The sequence below is a fragment of the Zophobas morio genome, unplaced genomic scaffold (genome assembly GCF_036711695.1).
Source record: "Zophobas morio isolate AGI-343-1 ecotype UQ-CSIRO unplaced genomic scaffold, CSIRO_AGI_Zmor_V1 ptg000068l, whole genome shotgun sequence".
NCBI lineage: Eukaryota > Metazoa > Arthropoda > Insecta > Coleoptera > Tenebrionidae > Zophobas > Zophobas morio.
The window spans coordinates 1-10,763 of NW_026972173.1; the positions used below are offsets into that span (position 1 = coordinate 1).

The 10,763-nt window shown below is 32.8% G+C and overlaps 2 protein-coding genes across 2 annotated transcripts; both read left to right on the forward strand.

The window, feature by feature from the left end:
* Positions 1 to 2,209: 2,209 nt before the first annotated feature.
* LOC135143652 (acetyl-CoA acetyltransferase, cytosolic-like) lies at positions 2,210 to 4,351 on the forward strand. The gene is made up of 11 exons (XM_064075549.1): positions 2,210 to 2,302; positions 2,402 to 2,525; positions 2,580 to 2,683; positions 2,746 to 2,890; positions 3,058 to 3,210; positions 3,363 to 3,419; positions 3,543 to 3,647; positions 3,725 to 3,843; positions 3,907 to 4,061; positions 4,119 to 4,210; positions 4,274 to 4,351. The coding sequence occupies exons 1-11, from the start codon at positions 2,210 to 2,212 to the stop codon at positions 4,309 to 4,311; spliced, it is 1,185 nt and encodes a 394-aa protein (XP_063931619.1). The 3' UTR covers positions 4,312 to 4,351.
* A 2,599-nt stretch (positions 4,352 to 6,950) lies between these two features.
* Positions 6,951 to 7,649, forward strand: LOC135143676 (coactosin-like protein). The gene is made up of 5 exons (XM_064075587.1): positions 6,951 to 7,022; positions 7,127 to 7,250; positions 7,303 to 7,382; positions 7,443 to 7,515; positions 7,576 to 7,649. Exons 1-5 carry the CDS (start codon positions 6,951 to 6,953, stop codon positions 7,647 to 7,649), a joined length of 423 nt encoding a protein of 140 aa, XP_063931657.1.
* The last annotated feature ends 3,114 nt before the right edge of the window (positions 7,650 to 10,763 follow it).

The window sequence follows — 10,763 nt, forward strand, 5'->3', positions numbered from 1 at the left end:
AAGGGATAAAAATGAAATTAAGGAAGTATCAATTAATTAAAAGGAAAATTAAAGGTAATAATATCATAATAAAATGAAATTTGCTTCTAACTAAAAAGTTGACCATTTATTTTTGAATTCGGATGTATCACTCTTTGGTAAAGCTGTTACGATCTAGCAGGTGCCCTCATCTTTATTTTGGTTGCTTAAATTAATTTTACTTGTGACCAATAAGTTTTCTAAATCGTCCATAATCATGTTTTGCATTTTTAGCACGTAAATAGCTACTTAAGGCTTACCACCTTAATTAAAGCCCTGATTACGTTACCTTCTTTATACAAAAGCGTCTTTCGTTTACTTCCTTACACTCCCTTTTCATCTATTGTATCCAGATTCCAACATCTATCTTTGATTCAAGCCCATAGTAACAGATTCTATCCACGCCTGTGCACAACCCAAATTGGCCGTTTTGTAGCTCCCATCTTGTTCTAAGATCTTAGTTGTGTCTTTCCGCCATATTACTTTACCCATTTCTTGTTTTCTACCACCTTACCAACTAAAGAGTTTATTTTGGGGCCCTTCAAGAAATCATCTTATGGCCGTACAAAAGCCTGCATTAAATGAGATACTGAAAATTCGGTAATATATCTAACATTGTCCTGCGCTCACCCTTTTTTTCCAACCTTTTAAAATTTTAATAATAAGCTACATAGCGACTACTTGCTTATTAGGTTCTTTCCAGAGGGTTCGTTGTGTAAATTGGTCACCGTAGGCTAGCAAGCTGCAAGACTACTATAGTAATAGGTATTGACTTAACGTACCTTTCAAGTTATTATTTTACTACTGAATATTCCATCCCATTTTTCAATAATACGTTTTTAACTTCAATTCAAAGGACTAAAATATAGTACAAATAGGTCTAACTAATTAAGTTATAACAGATATATAGGTAAAGAAGCTAAGCCAAATAGTTAGGTGAAAATTTAGTTAAAATTAGTAAAGTCCTTATTAGGGTTAATCGACTACAGAGCAGTGGTCTGTAGAGTAAAATATAGTTTTACTTTAAAGTTTATACGCAAGGATTTTTGACTAACACTGTAGTTACTGCAGAGATGTCTTATAAAAAAAAATATTTTTTGTAAATAAAGGGAGTCCTAGTGAATAAGCTAGAATATCTGTATAAAATTAGCGCAAATTCACTACAAAAATACAGTTGATTATAAGGATATAGTAATTTCTTTAGATAATAATTACAGAGTATTGTTCATTCTGGTCTAAGTTTTTTTAAAGTGAAATAAATATATAGCTTTATTCTCCTTCTTCTAGGTTCACTAGGGTTTTATGCAGATTACTTGCTATTTTGAGTTAAAACACATGATATTATTGAAAGATAAATTTTTAGAAGCTAGGTAGTCTTACCATGGAAAAAAGGACTGAATTTTTTGTAGAAGTACACCTTTTATTGAAAAATTTAATAAAAAATATATTAGCCAGGTTTTTTTTTCTTGGTTTATATTCAGAACGCGCGAGCACTCAAATTAATAGAAGTGCAATACTGAGGATGGAGCAACTGTGATTCAAACAGTAACAAGTTCGAAAATTAAATATTTAGAGGTCATAGCACATGTAAAATAATGCAAATAAGATCATATTAACAAGCATTTATTTATAAATAAAAATTTCTAATTTAAATTCTTTACCAGTTGATTATATTCTCTAGGTCATGATTTTTAATAAATTAATAATAGTAAATTAATTGGTTCTTAAAAAATCTGGTTTTTTTGTTTTTTCTCATAAGACGCTTTCCTCCTAAAAACTGTTGTCACAATTTTAAAGGGAGCCATTTTTAATTGAACATCGACTTAATTTTACCGACCCATTAATTCCTAATTTACGGTTTAACCATAATAATATTATTAAAACAGTTATGAAATTGGTAACATCTTTAATAATGAACAAAATTTTAACGTGCTGCAAAATGCTATTTCCAAAAAGATGCAATCGCTTTTTCTAATTGCTCCTTAAATAAAAAAAATTTGTTTTACAATTGTTTAAAAAACTCACTTTTGGTTGAATTTAGATAAATGGATCTTTGTTTTGCTTTCTTTGTCGATTTTTCCGATCTGTTGATGATAACGTGTTTATTTCTGTTTTTTTTTAAGGGTACCACCTCGTGTAAGTACGCGTATATAAATAAAAGACGCTGTGATGCTGCTTTAGAAGTATAGCAATGGAGGTCTTTATCCTTTCGGCCGTCCGTACGCCTATAGGCAGCTTTCGGAGCTCTCTGGCAGGTTTCTCTTCTTCTGACCTTGGAGCTATCGTTAGTTGTATGATTTTAACTAAGCTCTTTATTAAAAAAAAACTATTATTCGTGACCTACTTTTTGTTATGCTTTTTACTTTTACTCTACCTTTTTAAGGTTATTAAGGAAGCCTTAGAGAGGGCCAAAGTTGATCCAGGCGATGTTGATGAAGTTATATTAGGACAAGTGTTAACGGCACTTTGTGGCCAGAATCCTGCTCGCATGGCTTCAATTAAAGCAGGTGAAATATAAATTTTTTTTTATTTTTCCTACTTGTAACCTTTGTACAATAAAGGTCTTCCGACCACTGTACCTGCCTACTGTCTTAACATGGTTTGTGGTTCCGGTTTGAAAGCTGTTGTCCTTGGCGCACAGTCCATAATCTGCGGAGATGCTGAGGTTTTTTAGATCAATTCTATTCTTTTCAAATGCTATTAAGCATAAGCCTTGTTTTATTTTAGATTACCGTGGTCGGAGGTCAGGAATCTATGAGTCAAGCGCCCCACGCAGTACAAATGCGGCCTGGCGTTAAAATGGGAAACACATTTCTTACAGATTTAATGATTTATGATGGGCTAACTTGCGGAATTCGCGGCATTCATATGGGTAAAATAGTTGTTACATTTTTTGGTAATCGCATCTCTTCTGTTCTTTAAAATTAGTATTTTATAGATATATAAAACTATTTAAGTTAAGTATTGAGATTCTAGAGTTTTTTAACAAAAATTATAATCTTATATATATTTTGATTCCTTTGTTTTTGTTTTTGGTAGGTATTACAGCCGAGAATCTTGCTAGCAAATTTAACGTTTCCCGGGAAGAACAAGATCAATTCTCTCTGTTTTCTCAAAAAAAGGCTGAGTCTGCACAAAATTCTGGATGTTTTAAAGAAGAAATAGTTTCTGTTACGATAAAAAATTCTAAAGGTATGAAATATTTGTTTAAATCTTTTTAAAATTTTTGAAAAGATTTTATAATGTTAATGTAGTTATTAAAGAAAAGTACGGTTTACTATAAATCATTATTTTTCTAAATTTTTTATGCAATTTTTATTTAGTTTTCTAATTTATGTTTATAGGATCTGAACATAAATTTTCCGAAGATGAGTTTATTCGTAAAGGCGCTACTATTGAAGGTGAGGAAATTAATTTAATTGATTTTTATTAATAATTTAGAGATTAAGTTAATGTTTGTGGCTTAATTTTATAAAGCTCAATAAACTTATTTGTTGAGATTTTGAAATTATTGTTGCTTTTAGGATTAGCAAAATTAAGACCTTGTTTCAACACGAAAGGAAACGGATCCGTCACGGCCGGAAATGCTTCTGGCATCAACGACGGTGCGGCTGCTCTTGTTTTAATAAGTACTATTATTATAAATTTTATTTTTTTTTAATTTTTTTATTAAAGGAATTTTTTTTAATCTTTTAATTATTACAAGGTAAAAAGGAAGCAGAGAGGCGCCAGGCGAAACCGCTCGCACGCTTGGTGTCGTGGGCTCATGCTGGCGTTGATCCAGAAGTGATGGGTGTTGGCCCGATCGAAGCCGTGAAAAAAGCGGTTTTGCAAATTTAGCGCTCCTTCCCGAGCGATTTTTTTATATTAATTTATGATTTTTGGAAGTTGATTAAAGCGAAGTGGACAATTGAATCAGTGGATCTTTTTGAACTGAATGAGGCTTTCGCTGTACAGTCCCTCGTAGTGCTGGAAGAGCTCGCCATTGACAAGAAAAAAGTCAATGTCGGCGGCGGAGCGATCGCGCTGGGACATCCTCTCGGGTTTCTTCTTGTTGAATGCGCTTGTCTCATTGGTCACTTTTGTAATTAATTCCCAAGAGCTTCTGGTGCACGTATTCTTGTAACTCTTCTTCATTCGCTTAAACGGGAGAATAAAACACGTGGAGTCGCTGCACTCTGCATCGGCGGCGGTCTGTTGCGTTTTATTACTAATTAATTCTGAAATTAAAAATTAATATTTGTAATTTTGTTAGGCATGGGCATTGCTGTGTGCGTGGAGATGTGTATATGAAATTTTGTTAAATTTTAAATAAATTGTTTATTTTGAACAAGATGTTATTGCTATTATTATTTATAATAATAGCATTAATTATAGAAATCACAAGAAAGTTAGGTTATTTATAATAGCAATAATTATTTAATAATTAAAACTTTAAATTATGAAAGGGAAAGGATTTAACTAAAACTGTTTATTTATTAAGGTGTATTTGTGCATAAGTTAGGAAAGCGAACTCCTGCTTATTACTATATCTTACAGTACACTCAAGTGTATAGAAGCTACACTTTTTGGTTGACTTACTGGTTAACTTAATTTTAAGTATAATAATTATAAATTCTACATAAACTTAATAGATTTATGAGTCTGGTTATTGTAGTGTAGTTTTCTTAATAATTATTTGTTAGATTTCCATCCAACTTTATAGTTTCACAGAGATTCTCTAATCTTTCAACGTTGAGCATTTCTTAAGGCACCAGCGTTGCTTTGATGTAGAAAATCCTTTTGCCTTTTATGTGTTTGTTGTACATAACATTAATTGGAAAGTGTTAGCTTATATGGAAAAGGGATTTAAACTTTTTAAAAAATAGTAATAATCCAGGCAAGATCCTAAAGTGGTAGTTGGCTAACTTATTGGTAGGGACAGCCTCTTCGTTTCATTAATATAGTAGAATTTCAAGAAGTTGTGATTTTAGCTTCGAACTCTCTTGTCAGTCAGCATTCGATTTCAATGATTTCCTTATCCCATTACCTCGTGACTTGAGCTACCTGTTTACGGCTCGGGCTTCTGGGCTGCTCCTGAACCCACTTTACTGTACGCTTCCTCGATCATATAGATAGTACTTTATACAACTTTTTCAGCTATTTAGTTAGTAGGGCTAACAGGCAACGTAGGAAAATACGCTTGACTGAGCTTGTAAGACCGCTTTAGTACCTGGTTTTATGCCAAAGCTTCATTTTTACTGTGCTGGAAACATTTTTTGGGGGTGTATATTAAAGACGGCAAAAATAATTATTTATGTAAAAAAGAATATTTCTTACCCTTCACTAACCAGATTGATGAAAATTTTTTTAAAGCATTTTCAGAAACTAGTTAAAAGTGTGCAAAATAAAAATTCCAGAAACTGAAACTAATTATTTTTAATAATTGTTTAGAAGTTGATAGTCCAAAAAACAGGTGTCAACAGTTATATAATATAGTATTTGGAGAATAAATACCACGTTAATCTTGTAAGTTTCACTGAGTTAATAAAGATATTTAAAAGGAAAAAATATTATTAAAGTAATGTGGGTCACAGTTATTGCTCTATGTTCTTTAAAGAAATTGGCCTTAGAGGTTGCTTAAAGTACTGGCCTACTTTACATTTTTCAATCTTTACCGTACGTCGCAAATTAGATTATACTACTAAAAGATGTTTTAACAAAGAATGCAGTAGCAAACCACTAATTTAGAGTCGAGGACTAAACTAAGAATTCTATTTTAAGTAAGGAATATTATTGACTATGTAGTTGTTTTTTGCTCCATGGACAAGTGATATTAAGGATAAAGAGCGGTTATATATATTAGTTTAATTATCAAATATAAGTTTAAGACTGCAAGATTGTTTAACTTATATAGCCTATATAAGTTAAATTTATTTATAATTTAATAGAAAAACAGTAGAGAAATTAATTCTTTTTGCTCTGCTTTTAGTATTTTAATCGTGCTGACCTCAGGGCAGACGAGCTCCTGAACAGATAAGATGTCAAACTTTTAGCTTCTGAACCCGATGAAAAATATAACTCACATTTACTTGACCTCAACTGTGAGGACATAATATTAGGATATATGAAAGTGATCTCGCTTAATAAAAGTAATTTTGAAGGTCTTTGACTGAGGAAAGCGGAGAAGTACCTCCTCTACTAAGAAAGAAACTCATAAAATCCCTGTACTGAAAATATGCTGCAAAAAAGACCAAGCATAAGAGTTCACTGTTAGCTAAAATTAAGGGATCCTATGCCTATCTCTAATTGATTAAATAGAGATTTTTAGACAATACACCAGTCTAAATATCACTTGATTAGGTTATTACAAGGGGTATTAGATCTTTTTACCTAAAATAAGTATGTATGCTAGTGGTAACTGACTAAATACTATAATATTTTAAGAGAAAAAACTCGACCTAACTGTATTTAACTTTTCCTCATTAACGCTTAAAATCGGTTTGTTTTGTTGATACCGTTTAACATTAGGATAATTTATAAAACACTTACTCCTGACGCTGAACTATCACCAGAAAACCAAGCGCAGCGACGTACTAATCTTTTTCAACTCTGCAATCGACGTTACCATTTCAACCGCGCCACATATAATTTACACATTTAAACACCAGCCCGCTGTGTATAGTGTACTGATATATATTTCCAGACAAAATACAAAAAATTTGTTGCTAACTTCGATTGGGTTAAAAATTAAATTTACTAAAAAAATGCTGCCTATTATATCCAGTTACTAAACAGAAGGGTAAAACTATAACTATAAATGCTTAGACGCGTTAAGCAGCAAATGTTATGTTAGTGTTAATTTGTTAAAATTTTAACCAAGATGTTGACCACAAATTCTACTGCATATAAGCGTAAAAGAAGCTGTTATCTATTTTATTTGCTGTAAGAGGATGGATTATAATAAGAGCGAGATTGAAAAGGGATACGCGGAGGTCAGAAGTGATAACAACGAAGTTATATGGGTGAGTATCAAGGACATTACTATTTCTTAGATGTAATGCGCAAGCCTTTTGCAGTCGAAAAGAGAAAATGAAATTATACATTAACTCACGTTTTAAATTTTTAGGTTTTGGTTACTTATTCTGATGACTCTAAAAAGTTGCTAGTGAAGACCGGAACAAAATACGACGATTTTTTAGCAGAATTACAAGACCACGTTCGGGCATACGTGTACGTTCGAATACAAACTGGTTTACTTTTTTTCACGTTGGCTAATTAAATAATTAAATTTTTTTGTGTAAGGCGATGAACTTTCTAAAAGACAAAAGTTTGCTTTTCTTACTTTTGTCGGGGAAAAAGTTTCTCCAATGAAAAAAGCTAAAGTATTATTTACGAAAAATTAGTTTTCATTTTATTAAGCTGGCATTAACGTAATATTATAGGTTTCTACCGACAAACATCTTGTGAAGCAAATGATGCCGATATTTGCTTGTGAAATTTACAGCTCAGATATAAGTAGAACCCTCTTAGTGTTATTATATAATACGATTTAATTAGTACTTTTTATATATTTAGGCGATTTTAAATATGACAATGTTAAAGCTAACGTCCAAAGAGCAGGGGGTGCAAACTATGGACCGGGGCATTAAATTAATATAATAAAATGACTAGTTATTGTAATTAATATAATCTGTAAAAAAAAAAAATAATTGTATAACAAGGCAGTTAAGTAACTGTTCTTTAGCCGTGAAACCGGCACTTACTTCTTTAATAAGGATCTTTTGTAAACTGCCTAGGCTTAATTTTTTTATACGCATCTTGCTTAGGTAACGGTAAGTGTGGGCCTTCAGTGTAATTAGTCGTTGCGTTGATTGTAAATGCTACCTTCAAATGCGCGTACCAAGAGTTTTTATAAGACCTTTCGTAGCTTATGGTAGTGCCTGCAGTTCTGAAAAAGCTTACTTAGTTCTAGTAAATAATATATAACTCGGAGAAAGCTACAAAGAAGTTAAGTTCAAGCCACTGCGCTATAAGTTAGTTTTATATATATAGCTATACAAAAATAATTGGATATAAAAATAAAGGAGGACATAAAGGGTTGCACAACAAGAAAAAAAAAGGGCGATTACTATTATAATAGTATTTGGGAATAAAGTGGAATTGAAACTCTACTTTGACTGCTGAAACAAAATACTAAGTGTAACTTTAGTATTAACTAAATAGTTATTTGAAAAAAACTAGACTTCATGTATTACATACAATTAGTATGTAAGCCGTAGAAAAGGGGAAGCTTCGTTGAGTTTGTTAGTTAATAGCATGCTTACGCCTTCAAGGGGTTGTTTTACATGCTATAATTTTTATATAAATGATTTAAACGAAAGTATCAAATGTCAGAAAATAAAACTTGGCGGCCGAATTATATATATGTTGGATTAGGATTGTCCACTAATGATTGGTTGTTGTGCGTGCACCCAAAATTGAATTTGTTTTTTCCTTAAAAATTGTTGAATAACCACATACAATTGCTTTCATTAACTTACCTTTGCTCTTAACCCTTTCTTTTATTTACCTCCTTTAATATACGAAGCTCATATATAAATTGTACTTACTTCTTCATCTCTAGTAACACAGACTAATTAGATGGTGTATTCCCCTTTTCATATGAATTAAAAATTTTAGCACGGAGTTACCATGTTTATCCCACAACTGAAGGAACTAATAAACAACGCTTTAATGCACCCCTTTTTAGGGGTTTGACGTTGAGTGTTTGGGGTATTCTCCGGAGAATTAGTGAACGTCCTTAACAACTTATTACGATACTTTTATGCTCGCTTGATAAGTTTAAAAGAGCAGTAAGGTCGTGCAAGAAGTTCATAGGTTAAAGTTGAAGGGAGAAATGTTTAATATACTGTCAAGTTGTTTTTTAAAGTATATTCGCTCTTTCAATTAAGGGTAGAGGTTTTTTCGCTTTGCACAGTATGTAACTTTCATGTTTCGTCGGTATCAGTACGTCGGCTACTATCGCTCCAACATATAATGTCCCAGAACACCAAGAAAGTCCCACATTTGGATATAAACAAGCACTTAGTCTTTACGTTATTTTAACATTCACTATTACCTCTCACTCTACTACATTTTGTAAGACCGTATCAACTGCAACGAAACACCCACGATCCACTAGATTATGATCTGACAGTTGTTCGTAGAAATTAGTTAAATTGTAGTCAAAAGGTATATCTTTTAGAACTGCTGTCTCTAAAACTGTATCTAGTTAATAGTGAGTAGGTTCCAACTACAGCTAAGTAATTCATAGATGCATACTTTTAAAAACATTCATTGGAATATACTTTTCTGTTATTTTAAAAAAGATTTCGGTAGTAATAGCTGAAGCAGTATCTTTAAAGTCAAATCATGAGACGTACAACGTACAACTTAAATCCTGCTTCAAGTCAGTTATTTTGGAAGGCAACGCCTACCTAACTTGTTAGCTGTATATACCTGCAGCTATCTATCTATATCTTTTAAATTAATAATTATTATTTTTATAATGATATTTTATAGATACTTATTATTTTCTTTTTGAACGGTTATAATAGTTTCTTCACCCACAAATACTGAACAAGAAGACTTAATGAACAACTTGTTGGCAGTCAATGCGACTTTGAAAAATAAGCAAAACTTCAACTGCAAAATAAAAAAATTCTGGAAAAACGCTAAAAAGGTGCAAAGAACCTTCCGAACCTAAAGTATTTACAAAAATAATTTTTTTTCTGCGCTACATCTAGACTAATTTTGGTCATTAAAAGAGGGCATTCTGAAAGATAGTGTACTACTTGAAACACCCTTCGTATTGATTATAGTATTCATGGTAATAATTTTAAATAAAAGTAATTATAATAGTAGTAAATTCTTAAAAATAATACCAGCAGTCCTAATAGTAACCATGATAATGCTTATAGTAATGTAAATAATAATAATGATAATATTAAGAAAATTAGTAATGATAGTTGTAATAGTAAGAATGATGTAAACATAAAATTACCTTCGCCACCCCAACTGCCAGAACAACAACCGTTTACCCAGCCATATTTGGATAGAATGGACACAAACAGAACCTCTGGAGAAAGAGCCAAAATACGTGCCGCCCGGAAGAACCACCGACCTATTGTTCCAGTTGACAAGAAAAGAAGGTCTACGTTATCCGAATTCATGAAGGCTCAAGGTGCAAAGGACCCTCCTCCGTGACTGCGTCCCCTTGTTGCCGTCAACTGCCGACGACTGCCGCAGAATAGAAGCACTACTACGGAAGCGCTATGGCAACACTATTGCTAACAGATACACGAGGACAAACCCGTCAAAATCGTTCTTCGAGGTCTTTACATCTACCTATAACCCTAACCTACCCAGTAACGCCCATGATCTCTTTTGCAGTCATGATGGGACAAAAACAACAAAAACCTATTGCTCCAAATCCCTTTGGCGAGATACTGGCACCACTCGCAACTGCTCTTGAAATTTCTTCGAGCGATCAGCAATCTGACGACCGCAAATGGTTGTTAAAACCCGTTCATTACGCCAGTTTAAACTCTTGCACTGGTATGCCAACGGGGTGCACTGCAAAAAGGACAATCTGCTGCAGCTGTTGCAGAGTGGATCTGTGGGTGTCGCGTTGTTAAGCGTGACGCACTTGAAGCGAGTGATCGGCTTGTACTCCGCAATTACACAACGTACCGTCTTGACAGTGGCAAAGGTAAAGTAGCTCT

Excerpts from the sequence above, each read along its gene's own strand:
- LOC135143652 (XM_064075549.1), top strand. The coding sequence starts at position 2,210 with ATGGAGGTCTTTATCCTTTCGGCCGTCCGTACGCCTATAGGCAGCTTT. Across the intron at positions 2,303-2,401 it reads CTTCTGACCTTGGAGCTATC|GTTATTAAGGAAGCCTTAGA; the intron begins GTTAGTTGTATG and ends TACCTTTTTAAG. Across the intron at positions 4,062-4,118 it reads GCGCTGGGACATCCTCTCGG|AGCTTCTGGTGCACGTATTC; the intron begins GTTTCTTCTTGT and ends TTAATTCCCAAG.
- LOC135143676 (XM_064075587.1), top strand. The coding sequence starts at position 6,951 with ATGGATTATAATAAGAGCGAGATTGAAAAGGGATACGCGGAGGTCAGA. Across the intron at positions 7,023-7,126 it reads ATAACAACGAAGTTATATGG|GTTTTGGTTACTTATTCTGA; the intron begins GTGAGTATCAAG and ends TTAAATTTTTAG. Across the intron at positions 7,383-7,442 it reads CTCCAATGAAAAAAGCTAAA|GTTTCTACCGACAAACATCT; the intron begins GTATTATTTACG and ends GTAATATTATAG.